General features: G+C 40.7%; 1 protein-coding gene across 1 annotated transcript in view; it reads right to left on the bottom strand.

Moving 5' to 3' along the window:
* Positions 1-3,815: 3,815 nt before the first annotated feature.
* baiap2l2.S (BAI1 associated protein 2 like 2 S homeolog) overlaps positions 3,816-26,775 on the bottom strand; it is a 34,840-nt gene continuing 11,880 nt past the window's right edge. Inside the window, exons 4-14 of the mRNA XM_018261252.2 lie at positions 22,415-22,476; positions 17,774-17,845; positions 17,516-17,632; positions 17,132-17,278; positions 16,662-16,796; positions 15,194-15,287; positions 14,880-15,111; positions 14,060-14,116; positions 13,045-13,225; positions 9,488-9,525; positions 3,816-4,283 (exon numbers count right to left, since the gene is read on the bottom strand). Of these exons, the coding sequence (XP_018116741.1) occupies positions 4,208-4,283; positions 9,488-9,525; positions 13,045-13,225; positions 14,060-14,116; positions 14,880-15,111; positions 15,194-15,287; positions 16,662-16,796; positions 17,132-17,278; positions 17,516-17,632; positions 17,774-17,845; positions 22,415-22,476 (1,211 nt within the window). The 3' untranslated portion in view covers positions 3,816-4,207. The remainder of the gene's footprint in view (positions 4,284-9,487; positions 9,526-13,044; positions 13,226-14,059; positions 14,117-14,879; positions 15,112-15,193; positions 15,288-16,661; positions 16,797-17,131; positions 17,279-17,515; positions 17,633-17,773; positions 17,846-22,414; positions 22,477-26,775) is intronic.

The following is a 26,775-nucleotide window of genomic DNA, read 5'->3' on the forward strand; positions in this document are numbered from 1 at the left end:
TGACCTGCCCTGGTGTCTTGGGGAGGTTTTTGAAGACTTCCTGGCCTACATACCTCCTCCGTTTTTCATGGGACAGTCCTGATTCTGACAGCCTAGCCCCGAGTCTTAAATTTGTATTGGAATGTACAAGTTTCTCTTTGATCTCCTGCACTGATGCCAAAAAAGCTACAAAGTTTCTTAGACTTAATTAAATAAGAGAGAAAAAGAGTGTATTCCGAATGAAACTGTCTGTGACTCCAGAGAAAGACTGCCTTGTAACGGCAAAGAGGACTTTGTTTTGCTATTCTTTGAAAACTGCAATTTGTGAGAATCCGTAGGAGAGACGGAGGATCCTGGATGTGAAGCGGTGGACGTAGGAGCAGTGGAACATGAGACAACGGACGGGGTCGCAAGCAGGACTCCATTGCGAACAAGAGTCGACACATGTAGACAGGACCACCAGCAGCACCACAGTGAGGATAATGGCTTACCCTGGTGGTCTAGTGGGGGGACAGCAGGGACGCCCGCCACGTCCGGTTCCTTCTGGGCCGGTTTGTTATGGGCTCGCGGCGGTGCCTCTGCTGTGTAAATTGGCGCATGCACTCTGGCGTGACGACTTCAGCGCGCAATGGCGTGAAATTTGAAAATATTTAAAGGGCCATGATGCAGATTCTCATTGCCCATTATAGGTTTGTTCCTGGTGCCTTTAGCTTTTTGCTATTCTGATTCTGAGCTTGATTCTGACTACCTGTTGTGACCCCTGCCTGTTCCTGACGATTCTGACCTCTGTATCCTAATCCATTGCCTGAATTTCAACTACCTCTTCTGCCTTATCCCTCTGATTGATCTCCCGGTTTTGACCCTTGCCTGCCTGACCTCGCTTTGAACGCTGCCTGCCTAGACCCGGCCTGATTTGTTTACATTCACTTTCAGCCTGCCTTGACCCGGCCAGTTCCGACTATGATTTCGTTTAACACCTACACCTTGTACCACGACCTTCTGCCCAAAGACTTTGCTAACAGTTGTGCCCCTCTGCTTATCCAGAACCTCTAACCTTGCACCTCTCGTTTAAGTCCTGGTGGCATCCAAGTAGCTGAGGGCTCCTCCCGAGGCCAAAGGTGGTCACACTACAGGTGAAGCACAAGCCGAGACCAGGGTGCTTGGCATTTGTTCTGGTGTTAGATGCCGACCGTGACAGGATTAATACGTGACTGTGCTTGGAGTATCCTCCTGTCAGTATAAACTAAGTAGGGATCTGGTACTAGTGTCACGGCAGCACACAACTGCTTCTGTCTTTTCCTTGTGTCTTTTTTGAGGCTGAACGCAGAGGAGTATGGCGTGTGGAGGGGGAGATCGCTAACAGCTTGCCAGTTGAGGGACATATTCTCACAACCCTACGAGACCTTAAAGACACTAAAAGCCCTTGGGAGAGAGAGGAAGACTCAAAGTTGGTGGAACGTTCTATTACAGTAAGCGCATAAACTTTTTAAATAAGAGGCTTTTCGCAGAGCCTAGAACACTCAGCATCTGCACTTAGACACATTTGTGGCTATTAAGATAAGCAGGTCTCTAAATTGGCGTGGTTTACGTAGGCCAGATCTTTTAGTTCCTCTTTACATTTATGAAGTATAGTTGTCCTCCAATGAATGATTTTTTCCTTGTTTTCACTGGCCTACATTAATTTAATGCGAAGGAAGACAACCCCACAGTTTTGGAACCAATACCCCAACGATAAAGGTTCCTTTTCCTTTGCCCATCTGACGCCAGACGCACATTCAGCCTCCACCAGTGATACGTTTATCTGACGTCACTAATGTTACTCGCAGCCCTGCGCCAGACTCACGTGATACGTAGGGCGAAGCCAACATTGTGCCGCGCCAGTAGTGCGTAGGGTTTCTTTGTCACGTGCTCTATTCCCTGTGCCAATGCGTGATTTAGTTATTTCTGATAGTTCTGTCTGATTGCGAGGTTCGCTGTTGGGGTTCTTGTTCTAATAATCTCTGAAGGAAAACGAAAAACCCTGTTGCTTCCATGTCAGGTTGAGCGCTGTGACAAAGTAGTTCAGCCGCTTTTGCGGAGTTAGAAATTCGCGTTGCAATGCTTACATTTAGCCACTAGGTGTCACCAGCAACACAGTAAACTCAGGCTGTGCCTCGTTGGCTCATGCGCGGCGATACTAAGCACCACCCTGTCATTGCCATGGTGACCAAGCTCCAGGCAAAAATTGCCTCTGTTTTCCAGTGCGTTCCACATACACATCATTATAATAAAGTCAATAATAGTGCCACACTTACACTATGTCACTTGTTGAAGAGTCGGGTGCACAGCTGTGTTCCTCTCTGCAAAAAGGTGTTTTAGCCACAATATAACAATAAATCCGATTGGTGAACCAAATATTTATTTGTGCCACTAGCCAAGCGACGTTTCGGCCTATTCTAGCCCTTTATCAAGCCAAGGCTATAGCACGGGCCTTGGTGGCCTTTCCACAAATCTGGACCTGCCGCTATGTAAATCCTGCCAGGCTCGGACTGGCAATCTGTGGGTTCTGGCAAATGCCAGAGGGGCTGCTATAAGGTCCCATAGAAAGTCAGTATTTAGTGGGCTGGTGGGGGCTGTTTGGGCCTTTGTGTGGGCTGTTTGGGCCTCTGTGTACCTGAAATGCCAGGGTCTATTTTAATTCTCAATCCGGACCTGAATCCTGCCCTGGGTGTACAGATATGAGACCTGGAGCTTTCCAGATAACTGGTCTTTCTGTAACTTGGATCTTCATACCTTATCTGCCTGTGACTGTCCTCCTGGTGCTTGTTGTAGTTTTGCAACAACCTTCCACTAAGTCCGCAGGTAGTTCTGGAACGGAGCACTTCCTTTATTAATTAGTGGGTTACACCTATAGCATAGTCCATAAACATTTTCCTCACTGCTGATTTAAATCACAAATCTTTAATTTGTGGCTCCAAAACTGCTGTGAGCGCTTTGTATCCCCAAACAGCCAGACACAATTATAGAGGAAGGGGGGTGCACAGGTTGTAGTTGCCCTGTCAAGACTTTGCTGAAAAGACTGTAAATATATTCCTAGAAAGATATGAAAAGCTTGTGTGATCAGACGCAGCAGTGGATAGAAGTCAGTGTCTGACTGGGACACCAGGGGCCCACCCAAAAACCTTAGACCAGGGGCCCACTCTCAGTATTATTATTCTTCTTCTCCTCACTCAACCTCTAGTCTCCTTTCTTTACATACTATAATCTATTATTCCATCTATTTAGCCTCTTTGTTCTCATAGAAATAGGGAATGGCCATGAAATAGGCCAAATGTTTAGCAGCATAAAGGCCCACAGACACCTGGGCCCACCGGGGGCCATTCCGACACTGATTGAAGTCTTACATGGATCTTGTAACAGGGGCCTTATTTATTCATAAATAAATGCATTTTGGCCTTTGCCTTTTTAATCCATTAATTGTAGCAGAAAAAACAGCACAAGCTTTCGGGGGATACCCCCTTCCTCAGGTGCCTCCAGGAAGGGGGTATCCCCCCCAATACTTGTGCTGTTTTTTTCTGCTGTAATAAATGGATTGAAAAGGCATTAGCCTGTTGGACTGTGAATGTCAACCTTTTGGAACCAAACACCTATAAAGTGTACTATTAAATTAGTTTTGAACAAAACTGCAGACTGCACTGGCTATGAACACGTCAACATCCCTTGTAAAAGCCCTTCGGCTATGTCCAATATTACTTGTACCTGCATTTCCCCCCTAAAGTTACAGTCAATTTATCACAAGAGAGCACTCCAGTGTGTGAAGTTATTCACCTGTTGACCCACACACCACAAAAAGAAGAAACCACGTCTATTTTGTACTTGTATATTTGCTTTATTCAGAGGTGCGATCCAAACAATAGTTTGATTTGAACAGTTACTAACACAGCATTTTATATTTACAAAACACATAATTACAAATAATTAAATCAAGTTAAATGTATCATCTCCCAGTGCTTTATATCTGCTGGAAATATTTGTTATCAACATTATTCTCCAACACTACCATGTGTGATGGCATCAAGTCTGGCACGGAAAGGAAGTATTTACAGAAATGAGAATTCAGTATGCATTATCTCTACCCAGCTAGAGCTTGACACCTGTTTGTTAACTGCAGTGTATTCTGTTATCTTCCAGTAGCTTGGGGTCCTTGTAGATGCACAAGACTTGCTGTACAGGCCTCGTTCTCAGGTCCTCACCGGATAAGAGGAGCAGAGCGGTCATTGGTGACAGTAGGGCGCAGTTTAACAGTTGCAAATGGGTTTGTTCCCCTGAAGAAATACAGAAAGTCAAAATGAGCTTGGAGAAGGGACTGAAACATTTACACTGACGGTAAGTGTGACAGAAGCGCTCACTGTAGATGAAAGTGAAATGTGAGATTATCCAGAAACCCATTATGTAGAATGCTCTGCATTACAGAAAGGCTATCTCCCATAGACTCCATTAAAATAAAATAATTGGAATTTTTAAAAATGACTGCCCTTTTCTCTGTAATAATAAAACAGTACTTCAGCCAAACTAAGATAAAATTAATCCTTATTGGAAGCAAAACCAGCGTATTGTGTTTATATATTGTTTACATGATTTTCTAGTAGACTTAAGGTTTCATACCTTAACTCTACTAGAAAATCATGTACACAATAAATTATGGAAAGATCCATTATCCAGAAAACCCCAGGTCCCAAACATACTGGATACGGGGTTCTATACCTGTATTTCCATTCCTTTAATTTTCTATGGACAGTAAAGCATGAACACATAAAATATATAATGGAATATGGAGTTTTGCCCATTAGATTCTGCTTTCTGCCATTAATTCTAGTAAGTGAGTCTCATTCGAGGCCTGGAGCTACTACGATTGCCATTTAGGGAAACTGTGCAGCATCCCTGGGGACAAGTGTGTGAGATGTAAGGATACCCCCCTTTACACATTTTCTTTGCAGTTGTGCTATATTACCCCTGTTGGTATAAGAATCAGCCAGGCTGAACCTTGACAGAAGGTACATAGTCGTTGCTTTTGTGAGGAGAGGAATCATATCGTTTTCACATGTGTTGTTTTGTGTAATTTATGAGGAGGGTGCAGGCATAATACAGTATAAATGGTTCCTAATAGTATAAGTTTGGGGACTCTCTGACACAATTTCAATTGTGGAATTTGTTCAGAAGTCAAAGTTCTACCCCTGGTACAGTTATTACTTTATAGATGTACATATATATTTATACATACATACAGTATATACATACATGTATATATAAATATATAGCATATGTACAGTATATGTTAGGAGTAGAACTCACCTGCTGCTAAAAATATATACTAAGCCTCTTCTGAAGCTTTTTTTAACTTTTTGAGTTACCTCTTAGCAAGATGTAAGGAATAATATCCTGAGATGATTTGCCATTGGTTTTCATTTGTTATTATTTGTGGTTTTTGAGTTTTTTTTTTTTTTTATTCAGCAGCTCTCCAGTTTTTATTTTTAACAATCTGGTTGCTAGGGTCCAAACTACCCTAGCAACCGGGCATTGGCTTGTATAAGAGACTGAAATATAAATAGGAGAGGCCTGAATAGAAAGATGAGTAATAAATCAGTAGCCTTTACAGAGCATTTGTTTTTTAGATGGGGTCAGTGACCCCCATTTTGAAAGCTAAGAGTCAGAAGAAGAAGAAGGCAAATGACTCAAAAACTATAAAAATGAAGTTCAATTGAAAGGTAGTATAGAAAAAGCTTTTCTATAATATGCTAAAGGTTAACTTAAAGGTGAACCTCCTCTTTAAGTGGCAATGACCCACTGGTCAGTAAGCAAGATTTAGGGTATTGGCACACATGACTACTTTAGGGGGTTTAGTTATAAAATTCGAAAAGTTCTCACTATTTTGTGGAATCTATTCCAAGCAAATCTGCACAGACTTTCTCCCCCTATTTATCAATCAATTTTCACAAAAATTTCATGAGCAGGAAAAAACTCAATATAATCATGAAAAAAATACTTTTTCGGATTTGACCCCCGAAACCATGAAATCTTTGGATTATTGAACGAAACCCATCTGAGATCAGGATATCAACGGGACATCTGCCATTGACATCTACGTGAACTCAGCAGGTCGAAGGTGGAGTACTTTTTTATTTGGACTTTTAACACCATCAGAATTTAATAAAAATAGAAAAATTCAAGTTTTTTTTCCTACGAAGAAAATTGTGTTTTTCCCCTTTAAAAGTTCTGATGAAGTGACACAATGGTCACGAAACGCGTCAAGCGCACATCCCCTGCCCGCTGGTGATTTTAATCTACGTTTAATAAAGCATTTACAGTTTTAAACGCTGGTTCCCTGAGTGTCTACTGTTCCGGTGGAGTCCGTCTCTGAATTTTTTGCAAGTTAGGAGTAGAACTCACTGCTGCTAAAAATATATACTAAGCCTCTTCTGAAGCTTTTTTTAACTTTTTGAGTTACCTCTTAGCAAGATGTAAGGAATAATATCCTGAGACGATTTGCCATTGGTTTTCATTTGTTATTATTTGTGGGGGTTTTTTTTCGTTTTTTTTTTTTATTCAACAGCTCTCCAGTTTTTATTTTTAACAATCTGGTTGCTAGGGTCCAAATTACCCTAGCAACCAGGCATTGGTTTGTATAAGAGACTGGAATATGAATAGGAGAGGCATGAATAGAAAGATGAGTAATAAATCAGTAGCCTTTACATAGCATTTGTTTTTTAGATGGGGTCAGTGACCCCCATTTTGAAAGCTAAGAGTCAGAAGAAGAAGGCAAATGACTCAAAAACTATAAAAATGAAAAAATGAAGTTCAATTGAAAGGTAGTTTAGAAAAAGCTTTTCTATAATATGCTAAAGGTTAACTTAAAGGTGAACCTCCTCTTTAAGTGGCAATGACACACTGGTCAGTAAGCAAGATTTAGGGTATTGGCACACAGGGCTACTTTAGGGGGTTTATTTATAAAATTCGAAAAGTTCTCACTATTTTGTGAAATCTACTCCAAGCAAATCTGCACAGACTTTCTCCCCCTATTTATCAATCAATTTTCACAAAAATGTCATGAGCAGGAAAAAACTCGATACAATCATGAAAAAAATCCTTTTTCGGATTTGACCCCCGAAACCATGAAATCTTTGGATTATTGAACGAAACACAGCTGAGATCAGGATATCAACGGGATATCTGCCATTGACATCTACGTGAACTTAGCAGGTCGAAGGTGGAGTACTTTTTTATTTGGACTTTTAACACCATCAGAATTTAATAAAATTAGAAAAATTCAAGTTTTTTTTCCTACGAAGAAAATTGTGTTTTTTCCCCTTTAAAAGTCCGACCAGATAAAAGCAGACTTTGATAAATAACCCGCTAAGTGTCATGTTTATTTGTAGACCAAAAATGTGGCAGCAAACACCAGAAACAGCCCCATTTATAGACATGGATGTAAATCACCTGACAAGCACTTATTTATGCCCTTAATGCATTTCCAGGCTACTATTATCTACATGCAGTGACATGAGCAGTTGTCAGATGAGTTTCACATAAGTAAAATTTTTTGGGTTTCCAATTGTCTTGCTTATAGCTGCACTAGAGCTTGAAACTTGGAGGACGAGAGACTGAATTTTGGCCTGTGTCAGGAGCAGAAACACGGGGAGGCACATTTATTAAAGGTCGAATTTTGAATTCATGTACGTTTTTTTTGGAACTCTAGAAAATTCGAATATACTCGAAATTCGAATGGGGGGTTATTTATAAAAAAAAATCGAATATCTCAAACTCAGACTAATTTTACCGACTCCAAAACTCAAATCGAATTTGAATCAAATTCGATCAAACTCGATTCAAGTTTTTTTCCCAAAAAAACCTCAAATGTCAGGAAGGCTACTATGTCCAAATTGGTCCCTGGACCTCTCCCATTGACTTGTACATGAATTCGGCAGGTTTATAGGTGGCGAATAGTCAAATTCAAATTCTTAAAAGGCCAGAGTTTGATAAATCTCGAAAATCTAATTTGGATTTTTCGGCCCTTAATAAATCTGCCCCTTAAATTGCGCTAGAGGAGTATTTCTTGTTAGCAGCAGGCCAGCACACAGACATGCTGAGGCTCCTGTATTATGCAATGCTGGGACCACTGTACCATATTGCTGGGATCACTGTGACACATAGGGGCAAATTCCCTAAGCGGCGCAAATTTGCTAAAGACCGCTTCGCCCACTTTGCCCAGGCGTAAATTCGCCAGGACAACACTAATCCCCTAAACTGCGAAGTTGCGTCCAGGGCGCTGAACACTGGCGAAGATGCACATTTATCCTACCAAGTCTAAAAGGGACAGAAATAACCTGCTGTATGTGTTGTGTATAGTTTATGAAGCTGATATCCCATTCCTTTATTTCTTGGCTACTGTGCACATTAGCAAACACATGTATACAGCACAGGGATGTTCTTTGTACACAGTAGTAAACACATACTCTCTTGTTTAAATGGTCATTGCTCCATAAAACTTTTCTTCAGAAGTTAAGCCACCTGGTTGTGTCGTTTTATAACTGAACTTTGCACAGATGATAAACGTACATAGGAAGTCGTTCCTAATACCGTTGTGCTTTAATGAGATTTGTTGCCATGATTACACTTCACTAAAATGTTGTGGACATTATACTGATTCACAGATAATCTTTATATCTGTAGGGATGCACCAAATCCAGGAATCGGTTTGGCATTTGGGCAAGATTTGTCCAAATCCAAAAAAAGATTTTTTGTCACACAATCAAGGAAGTCAAACATTTTTAGGCACATGCTGCGTGTGCAGTTCTTTTCACCCCTCATTTTTCCAATTTGCATATGCCAATTATGGCTCCAAATCGGTTCGGTATTTGTCCGAATCCAGAGAATTTGGGATAAGGATGAATCCTAAATTAGTGGATTTGGTGCATCCCTATTTTCGTGGTTCCAGCAGGAGTCAGAAATTAGCAGTGAAATACTGCTGCGTAGCATAACCCCAGAACTTTAAAGGTCACCTCTACAGTAAAAATATTTACCCCCACCAAAGAGCCACAATCTGGTTGGGGGTAACAGTAGCTTTTATAAAAAATTGCCCCCCGCCAGCCGGGAGCTGCCTCCTGGTGCGGGTGTACTAGCGCTGGCAAGGGGCAATTAAAAAAAAAAAAACTACTACCCCCAACCGGAGTGTGGCCACTATTAGTCTGCACCACTGATGGGAGAAAATATTTAAGGGTAATAGGTGCCCTATAAGGAAACAATAAAACCTGTATGTGAAAAGAAATTGCCATGCATCCAATTCAGCTTCCATGGTAGAAATACTGAGAAAAAAAAATGAATTTATAGTGGCCCTTAAAGCATCTATGGAATAGGCTAATTACTAAAATATATGCAAATCCTAATAAATCTAAATAACAAATAAGCATGTTACATTTTTCATTCTGATGCACCTCCAAAGACATAAGAGAAACTATGGTATAAAGCCAGTTACCTTGGGAAGAGATCTCCTCTGGCGCCTCCTGTGCTCTTCTGAAAGGGAAAAGACCACATATAAGAATTAGACACACAAAATGCACAGCAAAGAAAACTCTTATATGAAAGTAAAAGCATCCAGGCACAGCAAACCCTACAGTAACTACTGCTCCACTGCAATGAGACGCAACTTAAATATACCGTGGAAGACTACCAAATCATCTACCTTTTCCAAATTTCGGTGGGTCTCTAAATCTTAGTGGGACATTATTCCTAATAAGTTATTGTAAAGTTCCTTATAGTAAATGTTTTGTACTATACATAATGGGGGGTCACTTTATAGGGAAAGGCCTTTGATATTTGAATAAACCCCCTTACTTGCTCAAGTTATATAAACAGGGGATTGCATTAGAGATAGCAGGGGCCCAGGAAGTCCGGCTGGCCTGCCTAATACAGTACTAAGTTTCAACAATGTGTCAGGGTTGCGTCTTTATACCTAATGAAGGGATACCCCAAATATGTTGCAGATGACACAATGAAACACAGGGGAGCTCCCTTTAATATATTATCGTCCTGCAGAGGTTATCTATCAGAGGGGTGCTGGTCCCCCTGACTGAGCACCAGGCTATTTATTTATAGGATGCCTGGGGAGGCTGACACATATAAAGCAGGTCCTCTTTCTTAAATATTTTGGGGATACAGTGACCCTAGAGATGCAATATTTACCAATAAAGAATGCCAAAAATATTGATATTTAAAAGGCTGTATCTTGTACTCCAATTTCTTCCAGTCTCAAAAATCAGGCTTAGGCTCTCAAATTGTCTAACCCAGATTAGGGTTGCCACTTTTTTTCTGCATGAAAACATGCAGGGGACGGGCCAATGATGTGTGGGGAGGGGGCAGTGATGTCAGGGGACGGGTGGGTGATGTGGGGAGGTGGGGTGACATCAGGGGTGGGACTGATGACTTGGTGATCAACGATTGGCTGATCACCATGTCATTCACTTCAATGTCCTGTCTGGATTTCCTCATTTCCAAAAACCGGACTGTCTGGGTGAAATCCGGACTGGTGGCAACCCTATGTCACATTTACAAAACAACTGGAGAAATAAAACTGTATGTTTACGCACAAACAACACAGTAAATTGCCAGGTCTTAATGGTGACCCTATAATCCCAAACCAAACACAAATATTGACGTAAAAAGAATCTGACAGTTCATGAAAAAGTATACTTTTTATTATGGGACATTAACAGAAATTAATTTAGCTCTATGGTGGTACTATAATTCATGCTGGTCTAAGTATCTAGGCATTTTCACACAAACACACCAACACAGGCACAGGTCACACTCTACAGAGAATCTTCCCACACTGTTTGACCCTGCCCCATGCCACCAGCCTATTCCCTCCCGTGGCCCTATGACAGTGTGGGCTCCCTCTGCAGAGCTTGGCTGTGGCATCATACGTTTTAACAGTAAGAGCTGTCATCTTGCATCCACCAGAAGGTAGGCTCTGGGGTCATGGAGGTGAGGAGTTTACTAAAGGGGCCCTGCTGAGGAAAGAGACAGGGAAGGTGAGAGTGCGTATGTTCTGCTCTGGAAAATGAAGCAATGTTGGTGTATTTAGAGAGAAAGATAAACTATGGGATGGAAGACAATAGTGTTCTATTCATGTGTCTTGTGGAGTTAAGAAAATTTTTTATTTTTGTGTCTACATTCATGGGAAAATCATGTTATTTATAGCTGGAAGACCCTATATTACTTTTGTGCACAGCTTCCTGACAATTTGTCTTCTGGGCCAGGAATCAATAGAAACAGATGAAGTGGGAGTTTGGCCAGGTGGATCCCAATTGGCATGGTTTAAAGGAGAACTAAAGCTTAACTAAAGACGTTGGCTAGAAATGTTGTACATTATGTTTTGGGCTTCTGTACCAGTCCAAGGCAACCACAGCCCAATAGCAGTAAAGATCTGTGTCTCCAAAGATGCCCCAGTAGCTCCCCATCTTTTCTGCTGATTCACTGCACATGCTCTGTGCTGCTGTCACTTACTGAGCTTAGTGACCCCCTCACAATATACAGTACATATAGAATATAAATGTCACAATATAAGACTGATTAGTAATTAATAAAGATAAATACTACAGAACTGCACAGAAACCAGTACAATTAGCATCAGAATTTAATAATCAGCTTATATAACAGGCCAACCTAATTTTCTGCTTGATAATTTGTGACAACCTCTAAGTTTAGCTTCTCAACAGCTGCTCAGAGCCCACTGAGCATGTGACTGTCACAGACACTTTCCAAGATGGAGACCCCTGTGACAAGTTTGAAGTCCTGGATCATTGCTGCTATTGACAAGCTGAAACAGTAGGCTGGTGTTATAAGTCCAGTATATAAAATATGGCATTTTTTAGGGGTTAGTTCTCCTTTAAAGAAGCATTTTCCCCAGAGAGCTGATATTTGCTCAGGTTTGTGGCAAAGCCACAAAGGCCCGGGCCTAAGGCGGCATTCCTACAGTTATAGGGGGAGCGCGGGAGCCAACAGAATAGGGGAGATATTAAAGTACGTTGAGAGTAGGGGGTGCACGTGCACCAGGGTAGGGGGTCGGGTTGCCACCTTTTTTGGAAAAAAATACCGGCCTTCCTATATATTTTGATTTTTTCCCTATTAATAACATTGGGGTCAAGCATCATTTTTACCAGTCATTCCGGTAAAATACTGGCCAGGTGGCAACCCTAGTAGGGGGTCTAGGGGGGCCTCAATTGCAAATCCGGCACTGAATTTGCCCAGAGACCAGAAATGTGCTTAGGGATGGCATCTCTGCCCAAATGCAGTAAAAACAAATTAATAATAGTTTAACCACTGCTGAGGATAAGTGGGCGACATTCTCTCAAGATGTCACTGCTGATGTCATTCTCTTAAGACATCACTGCTGGGTCTGTAAGGGGGGGCTTTGAACAAATAAACTCTGCAAGGTCAACTCTTTGAAACACTTTAAAACAAAATGTTAAAAATCACTCAGTACCACTGTGGCGTAACTAGATGTTACTGGGCCCCACAGCAAAATAATTTTAGAGCACCCAACATTTCCAGAGGCTGTCCTGTTTTACGAAAATATATTAAAATTGATTAATTAATTAAGACCTCTTGGGGCTTCCTATACCTCCTGGGCTCCCCTGCATCTTCAGAGTTTGCTTCCTCTGTAGTTACGCCCTTGACTGTACCCCAAATCAATATACCATTAATTACCCCAGCTGTGTTGTGAAGGTATACCCCTATAGTAGTTGTGTACCATGTTAGCCATAAAGCAAAACCAGAAAATACAAAAATGGTGATTTATTGGCTGAGTAGATTAAAAAATGCAAGCTTTTGGGACTACTTAGGTCCCTGCTTGAGGCATGAGTATCTAAAAAGCATTTCAGCTTATAATATAGCTAACAAGTATTTTGAGTTTTTTTATCAGCCAAATATGATTAAAAACAATATAATCTGGTGACATTTGAAACAGGTTGCATATGAAAACCCTTTTGCCAGACCTGTAGCTGACCATATAGTTTTTTTAAGAACTCTTACCCTTGCTACATTGCCACTGGATGGAGGAGGAGGAGGAGCCACATTTGCTTCACTTCCTCTTCTGCTGTTTGGGGTTGATAATCCCTGTACCTGGGGTTTGGGTCTGTAATCTGGTTCTGGGAAGTTATCTGACCCATCCAGGAGATCCCCAGTACTGTGTGCACTGCGCAAAGGGAATGACCTGAAGGTTTGAAAGGAAAAACATGATATTCTGATTAAATAGCTTTAAAAATCATCATCGAAACTTACGTTGTACATATATATTATATTAATATGTTACAAGCAAGGGACTTTTATCTGGAATGCTTGGGACCTGGGGTTTTCCGGATAAGGGATCTTTCTATACTTTGGATCACCATACCTAAAATCTATTAAAATCATTTAAACGTTAAATAACCCCAGTAGGATTTTTTTGCCTTCAGAGAGGATTAATTATATCTTAGTTAGGAACAAGTATGAGGTACTGTTTTATTATTACAGAGAAAAATGATATGCTTAAAATTGAGTTTATGGGAAATGGCCTTCCTGTAATTCGGAGCTTTCTGGTTAATGAGTTCTTAGATAATGGATCCCAGACCTGTATTACTAATATTTCCATAGAATATATTATATTTATATGTTAATATTAATGGTTTTGCAGCTTTGTTTCAAGGTTTATCAAATAAAAGAGATCATATCTAGCTTATCTATGGCTTTTTGAATCTGCTTCTGAGGATGTAACTGTCTGTTACTGATTTTTTATCATGGGGTACTGCCTACAGAAGAACAGGTAAATACCTAGTGCAGCTAGTTGGGTCAAGTCATAGTTACAGGCTGTAGGGGGCCACTATGATTGTAGAGAAGAATTATTGTTTTGCCCTTTGGATCTGTCTAATGAACTAAAGCATTATTTTTAGTTTTATTTTCTAATGACTAATGAGATCCATTTTTTTTTTAAAATAAACAAGGCAATCTGCTTCATTTATTAGCCCTGTCTGACATGAAGATTTTAACTAAATAGGTTCTGTAGTCTTGCCTTGAGTCCTGGTCTCTGTCCAAGGATTTCACATAAGCTTCTGGAAACCAGCCATTCCTGGAAAAACAAAAGCAGAATGGGCTTATCCAACGGTATATGTCAAATGACCAATTCAGATCTATCAATCGCTTTATACTACATGTTATTGTAAAGACAGTGTTGAAAAAACACACAAATTTTTATTGGTGGAACGTCCAGATGATTTCATGGGCAGGTACAGTGTTTTATGAATTGTAGTACTTGTAACACGGCATTTAAGGGGTTCTTTTACAGGCTAGATGGGCCCATGGGGATGCACTGCATAAGGTATTCTACAAAGTTTTGCAGGGATATTCAGGTATTAGGAATTGGCTGCAGAGGTATACTGGGATTTTAATGGAACCTGTTGCTAATAAGCAGAATATTTAGTATTTCACATTGGAATGGCACTTGTAAGTATTGGTCATACTGTAATACAATTAAAATTTCATTGTAGAATTATGTCATGTACAGTTTTCCTCTTAGCCTGCCCTTTACATTAGCCATACAGGAATGAGTTGGGTTCTCCAGTATTACAAGAGTTTGGCTGCAATTCAAAACCTAGGGAAACACATGTATTATGCAGGTTCTGTCCTAAGGAGCCTAAGAGTTAATGTGCAGCCTCTAGAGCACAATGATCGAGGTGCTTGTATACAAACTCAGGAGCTAATGCAAGGGTCGGACAATACACCATTACTGTGTCTCAGTTAGCAGAATGTAGATATATCAGGTAAATCCAAGTGAGAAGTTATAGGGATATGCCAGCACACTGAACTCTAAACATGCATCTGTTCATACTCACATAGAAAGACCCTCCAGTTTCCCATAAAGCCATCCATTTCGGGCTTCCGGAACCAGCACAGTAATGAGATCACCCTTTTTAAACTGCAACAAGGTCCGGTTTCCTCCTGTGTTGTGGTCTACAATCGCCTGGACCCGCCTGCCTCCTGCACCTGCTGCAGCTGCTGCAACAGCTGCTACTGCTACTTCACCGAAGGAACTTGAACGGGTGAGCTGTGAACTGCCTACAGATCCTGGGGAAAAGTTCATAAAGGTAAGTGAATAAGCTTATCTTATCTTATGTGCTTAGCAGTAAATACAGAGAGGTGTGCTCACCTGTAGATGGTGTTCTTTGCAGACCTCTCCTACTGGAATCAGATCGTACTGAGGCTCTGCTATCATTCTGCTCTCTATCCACAGGTCTTGGTGGCTTAGGGAGAAAAACTAAATTGTAAGGATGCTGTACTTGTATATTCAGGTAAGTATTGCTGGTAATGCTTGTAAGAGAGAGCTGATGCCCTCGGATTGGCATAATGCCTGTGTGCCATAAGCCTTGTATGTCTCCTGTAGGTACCCAGGCAAACTGTATGTATGTTTTTTTGTCTCACATATTTCCTCTAAAATGTATTCCACAATTTGTGCCTTTTTATGTGCTCTTCCTCAAGGTATTTCAGTTGTTTCCACGAGTTCTGATGTGCTTAAATCATCTAAACAAGAGCTCCCTGGTCTGTTCTTTGGGCTAAATATGATTGGATCAGCTGAAATACCCACGATGCCCCACAGCAAAATATTTTTATGCCCTCCAAAACCCTGGGTGGATGACTTGTACCACAAACACATTTTAAATCACAGAGAACACAGGGAAAATGAATTTTTTTTAGAAGCACATGGTATGGGTATTTAACATGGCCCCCCCATGACTAACAGAAGTGGGGCATAAGGATGGAAATCTTTTTTCCCAAATAATTTCACCCATAGGCTAGTGCCAGATGGGGCAGAAATCAGCCTTTTGAAATCCACAGGCTGATTTTAGCCCTTGACTGCCAGCTGAATCCTCTTCTTTGTTCATGCCTGGAAGCCTTGTGTCTGCTCAGACACAAACACACAAATCTGCCAAGTGTGTTCACACTGGAGCCGGCACAAGGCTTCCGGACGTGAACAGAGAAGAGGATTCTGCTAGTGATTAGGGGCTGAAATTGGCCTGTGGATTTTGGCCCGTCTGGCCCTAGCCCTAAGTGTGTTATGTACAGTGTAACACATTCTCATGATTTATACTCGCTATTTAACCAGCACCCCCTAGTTACACTGAAGTATCATGGAAGCTGTGAGTAACTTGCTGGGCTTTGCTAATAAATTAATTTCCTATCTAGCCTAGCTTACCTTAGCACCTGTATACATACTTAGTCTAGAACAGGGATCCCCAACCTTTAGAACCCGTGAGCAACATTCAGAAGTAAAAGAAGTTGGGGAGCAACAAAAGCATGAAAAATGTTCCTGGAGTGCCAAATAAGGGCTGTGATTGGCCATTTTGTAGCCCCTATGTGGATTGTCAACCTACATTGAGGCTCTGTTTGGCAGTGCAACTGGTTTTTATGCACCAAAACTTGCCTCCAAACCTTGAATTCAAAAATAAGCTCCTGCTTTGAGGCCACTGGGAGCAACATCTAAGGGGTCGGAGAGCAACATGTTGCTCACGAGCTACTGGTTGGGGATCACTGGTCTAGAACAACAGATTGTTTTTGGTTGACAAATTTGCCCCCCACAAAAGTTTTCTGTGGACGGCCGCAATTCTTTATTTCCTTACCAGGGGCACGGAGTCCCTTGAGGTAGAAGCCTGCCTGCTGGGTGCAAAGTTCTGAGGCCCGGATGCAGTCTGTGATCTGCTGGCATCAATTTGCTCTTTCCATGGAGTTACTCGGGCCTGTAGCAAACCCTGTGCCTGAACATAAAGGCCCAATTAAGTAACAACTAATATGTGAGGAACATCTCAAAAATAGGCACATATTTATTCCCATATGTCTTATCTGTTATCTACTGTATATATCTTATACATTCACTTAGACATAGGCAGAATATGGAGTGTGTAACAACTAACTCTGGATACTATATAGAGGAACATGTATGTTACCCAGCATGACTGATTACCTTTCCATAGAAAAGGCTCATGAAACATTCAAATAGTCACTGCGAATAATACAAATAAATAGAACGGTGGCCCAGCCAGCTCACCTGTATTGAGTAGACAGAACATTGATACCATGTGTTGGCACTCACCCGGTTGTGATACTGCACGAAGGAACTGCACAGTAGCCAGTGCTTCTCTGCAAGGAAACGATATCTGCGCTTCTCCTCCAGCTCTGCAGCCCGCTGACTCTCCTTCACAAATGCCAGCAAATCGGTGCGCAGCATATTAACATTCTCCTAATTAAAGGGGCAGAGGGTAGATTTGGGAGGGTCAGGATCCATACAAGGAAGAAAAATATGGTTAAATAGGGGTGTATGGTCTGGTGGGAACTGTTGGGGGGGCTAAGCAATAAGTAAAAATGCTAATAAAGAGTTGATAGTAATGGAGTGGATAAGCAATTAGTGCCAGTAGAAAACATTCAGTATACCAAATTGAGGAGTTTTGCAGTATTTAGCACTTTGCCTGTCTCTCACCTTCATTTCCCTTAGGTTACGGTCTCTTTGTCTCTCCATCTTCCAGGCCTCTGACATGCACTTTTCCAGATTTGCTGAACGATGTCGATACTCCATCTCATAGCGGTTCTGACTGTCCTGTTGGAGAGAGATTCGTCAGCTGTAATACCTGTGTTTGCCATAGTTATATCTAAGTATGACTCTGGGAAGGAGATACAGGGGAATATAGGGTATTATAGAGAAATACACAGATAAAGCAGAAATATCAGCAGTTCTTACAGTTATAAATTGCATGTCCAGCTTGGTGTTCTTGTCCATTTGTTGCACTATTTCCCCATGAAGAGTCTGAAACTAGATACAATACAATAATAAGAGACTTCTCCTTCACATTAGACACCAGCCAAATATTAGATATAATTATCTATCTGGAATAGCATCTGTGCTGCTACTGTATATTGGTCCATTGGCTTTACATTACTGTGAGCTATAACTTTTTTTTACTACGCTCTTTATTGTTCTGTAGGGGACTAGTGATTAGCCACCCCTACATCATCCCTCCCCTGCAAGCACAGTGTTAAAGGAGATTTAAACTTTACGCAGCTCTTGCTGGACCACAAACCCCAGAATAATGTAAAATATAATAAAGTTTGAGGCATCTGGGAGCTGTAGTTCAGCAACAGCAGGGTTGTATTCTTAAAGCAATAGTACACAATAAAACTTTTTCAAAACTATACCCCATATCCCCACAGCCAGCGACTGCTTTAAAATCCAAAAAATCCTCCTCTGAGAATCCCAGCTGACCTGAATCAATCTGGCACCACATTGTTTGTTCCTGCAAGTGGAGTTGGAAGATTTAAGCACAGTTTCCTACCACTAAACCAGTCTGTCTCATGTCTGATTCCGGTGTAATATAATGAAGACAAAAATGACATAATTATCTCAATATTTAAGATAACAGCAAGATGCCTGACATGGTGCTGGGATTCAACATTCTTATTTGCCAGTTTTACACACTTTTACATTTATAATTACATTTTTGATCAGAATTATCATTGGTGAACATCTATAATTAAATTTTTCGGCAACTTCTTTAGAAAACTAGTGGGTGCTGTGTGACGGGGTTATGGTTGGGTTTACATACCCTTTAATAATAAGGAGAAGAGAGCCGGTATAATGTTAGCACTGTTGGGAAAGCAACCTGTTTACCTAGACTAAGTCTGTACACAATGACATTGGTGATAAGGTAATGCAAACCTCCCAAAGAGAGACAAATTTGCTGCGAAAATCAAGGCAATTTTTTGACCACACCAATTTTTGTGGCCACACCCCCTAATTACCATGTCTATTTTACAAAATTTGTCAGGTTATCAAAGTTTTAACACATTTCTGTGGTTTTTATGTGTTATTAAAGTTTTGCTAATGAAGGTGAATTGCCCTTTAAACTGCAAATCACAGCATCCCCAAGAGACCTGCTTATCTTAATTTGTTACAAAAGTATCTAAGTATCTATTCTGGGCTCTCTGCAAAAAGCCAATTCAATTAGAAACTTTGTATCTTTTTCTGGCTGTTCAGTGCAGAAGATAAAAGAGAAAGTCGGGACATTTCAGTAACAAACCTTGCACTGCGGGTTGAGCTGTCAAAATCGTGACTGTCCCGCGAAAAACAGGACAGTTGGGCACTATGTGTAATGTAAGAGCTAATTTGTAGGAAATTTATTTATAGTCAGTTTCCAGTAAGCAATCACAGTTTGTATGACTTGGTAACTAGGGGGTCTGTTTAAGTAGAGTGTTTAAATAATATAAATGTGTGAGGTAATAAGTCCTATAATTGGGGAAAATAATGTAAAATCCTTATGCCCCAGTCCTGTGATTAATTGGGGCTCAGGTTTGATACCCATACCAGGTCCTTGGGAACTCATCTGATCGTATTTTGGCTATGTTCCTTAGGTGGAAGTGACAGTGGAGTAACTAGATGCTACTAGGCCCCACAGCAAATTAATTTTAGGCCCCCCAACATTTCCAGAGGTTGTCCTGTTATACCAATATATATTGACATTTCTCATTAATTAGGGCCTCATAGGCCCCCTATACCTCCTGGGCCCCCTGCAGCCGCAGGGTCTGCTTCCTCTGTAGTTACGCCCCTGGGAAGTGACATGATTTAATAAGTCGACAATCACTTCAAAACTGCTGCGTGCACTTTGACAAGCCAGAGGTCACGGTGGATTAAAAAGTAACTTTATTTCCCCAACATTTCTCCTCCTAACGTGTTTTGTGTGTTAACACACGTAGTCATAGGCATAAATGAAAAATACAAACATGTCCATTAAAAAGTATCAGGAGTTAGTGTCACATCCAGCGCAGTATCTCCTCTAATTAACCCTGTCAGGGAGACTAAAGATCAAAGTTCCTTTGTATATACCGAATGTGCGCCGGATGTGACGCTAACTCCTGATACTTTTTAATGGACGTGTTTGTATTTTTCATTCATGCCTATGAGTACGTGTGTTAACACCCAAATGCGTTAGGAGGAGAAATAAAATTACTTTTTAATCCACCGCTGACCTCTGGTTTGTGAAAGTGCACGCAGCAATTTTGAAGTGATTGTCGGCTAGACCTCCCTAAGCCAAGGGTTTGGGGCGTCGCACCCGAGCCAGAGTCCTGGAGCGGTGAGTTACCTGACTTGAATGCTTAATGAGAGTAACAATTTAAGCAACTGGTCCGGGGCAGTTGCAGCTGAACCCACCCAGTTAGAGGGTGAGTGATTTTAAGGAGGATTTTTGCGTGTTACCGCATTGTATTAAAATTATTGGCTGCAGGGTAAGAGCATATCCAAAAAGTATTGTTCATAAATGATTTAATAAGTGACTGGATATGAGGAGTGAAGGAAAGGGCAGAATCTAGGATAACCCCAAGGCACCGGGCCTGGGGAGACGGGGTGATAGTGGAATTGTTAGCTATGATGGATACTTCCGTTACTGGTGTTAGTTGGAGGGAAGAGAACCATTTCCATTTTACAGAGGTTTAATTTATGGTAGTGTTGCGACATCCAAGTAGAGATAGCGGACAGGCAGGAGGAGACTCGAGTTAGGAGTTCTGGGTTGAGATCAGGAGAGGAGAGATAGATCTGAGTATCGTCAGCATAGAGGTGGTAGTGGAAACCATACGAGTTGATTAGTTTGCCGAGGGAGGAAGTATAGAGGGAGAATAATAAGGGGCCCAGGACAGAGCCTTGAGGAACCCCAACAGAAAGAGGTAGGGGAGAAGATGCTAATCCATTGTAGGAGACACTGAAGGCATGATTAGTGATGTAAGAAGAGAACCAGGACAGGGCTGTGTCACGAAGGCCAAGCGAATGGGGGGACTGGAGAAGGACAGGGTGATCTACAGTGTCAAATGCAGCTGAGAGATCAAGCAGTATTAGTAGTGAGAAATGATTGTTGGCTTTAGCTGTTAAAAGGTCATTAGTTAGTCGGGTCAGGGCAGTTTCAGTGGAGTTATATGGATTAAAACCAGATTGTAGGAGGTCCAGTAGGTTATTGTCACTAGGACTAGGGTTAGGTAAGCAGATAGAGGAGGTATATGCACAGCGCCCCTGCAGCCTTGCACCCTAGGCACGTGCCTCTTCTGCTTACCCCTAGTTGATCCCTGGAAGCCAGCACCTAGCAACTCACTGAGCCAGCTAATTCTAATATAAATACACATAGTACAGATGGGAAAAAGCAGCAGAACATGCCATTGGTGTTTCAGGCAGCAGGGATACACATTCTACTGATTTTAATCCCTTTAGATACAGGGAGATCTATTTACAGTGGAAAAGGAAATATACAATATATCTCAGCAAATCTTTATCATACAGCCACTATCACATACATGTATTATGTAATACTGGGCTTTTCAGAATTTGGTGTCAGAATCCTCAGATTGCCAGTCTAGCTCTAGCATACATAGAATTTTGGCAAACCCAAGAAATTAGTAAAAACTGCCAGTTTGTGTGAAGACTGAGAGTTTATAAGAAGTGATATACACTTAAGGTCTGGTGGCACGAGACCTAACAACTCCCCCAACATATGGAAGTGACATCACGTATGCAGACCCTTGGTGGTTATATTTAAATATGGCCCTGCTTTCCCCTTTTACACTGGTTAAATCAGTTTTACATATATACATACTGTAGCTGACAATACACAAGCTCTACTAACAATGACACTGATGTATTGGTAGGATGTATGTAAGGGGTAGCAGGATACAGGTGAGTAACTACAAGCAGACTCTGCGGCTGCAGGGGGCCCGGGAAGTATAGGGGCCCCATAAGGCCCTAATTAATATAATATATAATTGCTAAAACAGGTCAATCTTTAGACATTTTGGAGTCCTGAAAAATAATCTGCTGTGCGGCCCAGTAACATGCCACTGGCAGCATATTGTCCATACAAAGCATTACAATAGCTCTGAACCTTTATGTAAAATAATGTTTAAGAAAAAACAACTCCCTTCTCCTAACAGAATCAATTTGTAGGAGTTCAAACTGGCATTTGGCAGGCACCTGCGAGGGCTATAGAGGGTTAGTAGTGTAGAATTCCTTGGAAATTCACCACGCCGAGCACTGGTATATTGTAGCTGATACCCAATGGTGAGGATCACAACTGACCGTAACTGAGAAGTTTTGTGTGTGATCCTGATGTGACTGATTCTACGGTTGCACCTCTTTTGATGCTGTTCCAACTAATAAATTGTTAACCAGTTGGTTAAAAACCACTGTACCCATTTCTGTGTGAGTGAAGCCACATGATATACAGCGAGGGCCTGGAAGGATTTACTGTAACCATTGTTCCACCACTAAAACCAGGAAGGTTATTAATAAACTTTTAATTTTTAAACAACTTGTGTGATTGTACTCATCCCTGGTTCTAAGGCAGCTTACCACAATATTCAGCCCAGCACTGGCAGTTCTACAGTTGTCAGCCATCTGGATGAGCAGTTGACCTGTGGGGACAATAACATCTTTTATTAGGTTGCAACAAGCAGAGGCTTTTTAATGAAAGGGAATTTGAGGATTTTATCTGAGCACTTTGCTGCACTTTGAATAGGAGTGTCTCAGCCATTAAAGGGTTGTGCGTCAGGGATGCCTGCATATCATTACATGCCCCATGTTACCTTGGGCTAGCTACGTCATCTCTCCACACCAAAAAGCACTAAACCATAAATATGTAAATGTACCACTTCACTGATAAACTATACTGAATAACAACCACACAATATGTTTCAAGCACTTCAAGTTCTCCTTTATTATTATACACACAATCCTTGCTTCATTCTGGGCAATGAAATCTCAACAGAAAGCAAATAAAATGTAGGTGTTTCAGTCTCTACAGAAACCCAGTGGTATCAATGCAGACTAATCAGAAACTGAACTTGAAGCTTATCAGCCAAGGAACCTATTTCCCTTTCGTTCCAGTAATAAAAAGTGCCTTTCTGCAGTCTCCACTTGTCACCATTTCATGAAACTTAACTTCCCTTTTGAGTTTCACTGAAGACACAAGGACTCCTTTTTTCCCAGTTGCTTTATGAATCATGTGTTATATAGGTTATTGGTGTAGGTTATATGCATGCTTTAGTCTGCTATTCTTTTGTATTTATACAAATCTCTGTGAAGTATTGCGAACATGTAAAGTGTTATATGCTGAAAAGGGAAAGACTGGTAGTTTGCCTTTTAACTTAGCACCAGCAAAATTCTAATTAAGAACAAGAGATTTATAATCACTTATTAAGGGCTAGAATGAAAATAAATATCGAAAGAGGCACAAGTCATTTCTCAGTCTGCTACAAACAGTGCTGGCAAAATCAGACCTTATACCCTTTATATGGAAACATTTGCATACGTCATTGTGAGTGCCACTAGCTAGTCTTTCATCTAGCAAGTTATTATTTAATACATTGATTTCCCAACTGTAGAGTTAGACAAATGCTTATTTACTTTTTTGGATATCACTATATCTACAGCAGAGTGATTGTTAAACCCATATTTCCATTTATGTGAAACACGACTATGGACTAAGGACCACACACGGATGCCTTAATCAAATAATACCCCAAACATGCAAAAAGCATTGCCTTTCTTAGTCCAACACTTCCCTGATACCAAATACACAATCCCTACAGCACTACTCATGGATTGTATTAATGAATTAGATCTAAATAGGAATGTTCAGTGTCGGACTGGCCCACCAGGATACCAGGAAAACTTCCGGGGGGGCCAGGTGTCAGTGGGCCCTTGTGCTTCTAAACATTTGGCCTATTGCATAGCCATTCCCTATTTCTATGAGAACAAAGAGGCTAAATAGATGGAATAATAGATTATAGTATGTAAAGAAAAGAGAATAGGAGAATAGAACTTGAGTGAGGAGAGGAAGGATAATAGTACTGAGAGTGGGCCCCTGGTCTAAGGTTTTTGGGTGGGCCCTGGTGTTCCAGTCTGACACTGGGAATGTTGGACAGGGATAGGCAACAATGGCCAATAAAAGGGATAAAACAGTGTATCTCTACCTTAAAGATATGCTTCACCCTCCTGTTAAGTTTGAATATGTTATATAGATTGGCTAATTCTAAGCAACTTTTCCATTTGTTTTAATTTTTCTTTTTTATAGTTGTTTTGCATTGTCTCCTTCTTTTGACTCTCTCCAGCTTTGAAATGGGGGGGGGGGCTCCCCATTTAAAAAAATAAATGCTACATATGTATTTTTACTTTTTATTACTTATCTTTCTATTCAGGCCTCTCCTATTCATATCCCAGTCTCTTATTAAATCAAAGCATGGTTGCTAGGGTAATTTGGACTCTGTACCAGATTGCTGATATTACACACTGGAGAGCTGCTGAATAAAAAGCTAAATAACTCAAAACCACAAATAATAAAAAATGAAAACTAATTGCAAATCGTCTCAGAATATCACTCTCTACATCATACTAAAAGTTGATTCACAGGGGAAGAACCTTTTAAAAGTCAGCCAGAGCTAGATCTGTCTTTGTGGGGCAAGGACACAAACTGGCACATAATAGTTGTAGGTGGGAAGATAGTAGGGAGAAGATAAGGCCCTTCCTATAGCAGACTAAAGGAGGCCATACATGCAGAGATCCAGACAGCAGTAGTCTCTTTCCCAATGCTGACCACTTTATACAGACCCCAAGCACTACACCATTAATAATCATACATTTAGGACATTAATACCTGGAGCAAGACTGAGAAAGCTGGCATACTGATGTGTCTGTAAGTGTCTATGTGCGTAAGTCAATCTTTTTATTCTTATATTTCATTAAAAGTGATATGATTCATAATGACACTGTGCCCCACCTGTACACAAGTTATGGCAAAATTGTACTTAACAGGGTTGTTTGCCCTTTAAGTATGACTGTGTTTGGTTTCTAGTTTTTATTATTTGTGGTTTTTGAGTTATTTAGCCTTTTATTTAATATACACCAGTCTGCAATTTCAGTAATCTGGTTGCTAGGGCCCAAATTACCCTAGCAACCATGCATTGATTTGAATAAGAGATTGGGATATGAATAGGAAAGAGCCTGATTAGAAAGATAAGTAATAAAACTAGCAAAAATAATACATTTGTAGCCTTACAGATCATTTGTTTTTTAGATGGGGTCAGTGACCCTCATTTGAAAGCTGGAAAGATTCAGAAGAAAAGGACGAATAATCAAAAAACTATAAAAAAGAAATAATAAAGACTAATTGAAAATGTAACATAAATGTGATAGACCCCTTTAAAGTGATCCATGTCAGAATTTAATGTTCTGGGCCTGGGGCTAATACAGTAGATACACAAAAAAATGTGTGCTATTTAGCTGTTCATAGTTACATAGTTAAATTGGGTTGAAAAAAGACAAAGTTTATCAAGTTCAACCCCTCCAAATGAAAACCCAGCATCCATACACACACCCCTTCATATTTTCACATAAATTATATATATCAACACCATTTCCAGCTGTGACTCACTTTAGCCGGAGTAGAAGTTGTGCTGTTTGTACAAGACTGAATTCCAATTCTGACAATCGTCACACCCAAACATGTGAACATTGAAGCCACTTTTACAAGCAATAGAAAACCTCTCTTATCGGCCTTTAATCAGTTTGCAGTTTAAAAAAAAAACTTGTATTTTTCTCCTGACTGATTCTATCTTTATTTTAACTTCCCCTTTTGTCTGTTGGTTTTGAATTGCAGCCAGTGGTTAATCTTAGATCATAAACCTTGTCTCAGTGTGAACTCAATATAAACATCCTCAACCTCTGAATGAACAGAATATATTTCATTGCATATTATAGCACTTACTGTGTTTTTGTAACATTCAACTAAGACCATATCCAAAATCCCTAAAGTGTATGAGTGACTCAGCTAGAAAATAACAGAACAATGTTCCAAGCATGCATTCTCCACCATAGTAAGACTATATTTGGAATATCTAAAGTGTACAATGTCCCGAGCATGAATTATCCACCATGTTCAAGCAAGACCATATCCAGAATCCCTAAAGTGTAGCACTGACTCAAATAGAAAATGACAGAAAAATGTTCTAGAGATGCATTCTCTACCATATTAAAAGAAGGCCATGTCCAGAATCCTTAAAGTGTATCACTTAGCTAGAAATTTACAGTACAATGTTCTAGACATGCATTCTCCATTATATTCAAGTAAAACCATAACCAGAATCCCTAAGGGTAAGGGCACATGCTAAGATTCGGGGAGATTTAGTCACCTGGTGACAAATCGCCTCTTCTTCGGGCGACTAATCTCCCCAAACTGCCTTGCCGCCACTTCGTTTTCTGAAGTCGCCTCATGAGGAAACTTTGGGCGACTTCAGAAAGCCGAAGCGATCTGACTGCCATCCCACCGTTGATTTACATTCTAGCCGACGGGAATGCAGTTCGGGGAGATTAGTCACCCGAAGAAGAAGCAATTTGTTGCTGGGTGACTAATCTCCCGAAATAGCAGTGCATGCCCTGGCCCGAAAGTGACGCTCCTAGAGAAGGATAGTACAATGTTGTAGACATGCATTCTCCACCATATTCAAGTAAGGCCATATCCAGAATGTATGTGAGTGACTCAGCTAAAAAATTATAGTACAATGTTCTAGACAAACATTCTCCACCATATTCAAGTAAGGCCACATTCGAAATCTCTTAAATTTATTAGAGATATCTGGCCTCTACAATTCTCTACACGGAATCTCTGCCTATACGGTATTCAAATATTACATACAATAAGTCTATGTGCATTTTTA

Source organism: Xenopus laevis, chromosome 4S (assembly GCF_017654675.1).
Source record: "Xenopus laevis strain J_2021 chromosome 4S, Xenopus_laevis_v10.1, whole genome shotgun sequence".
Taxonomy (NCBI): domain Eukaryota; kingdom Metazoa; phylum Chordata; class Amphibia; order Anura; family Pipidae; genus Xenopus; species Xenopus laevis.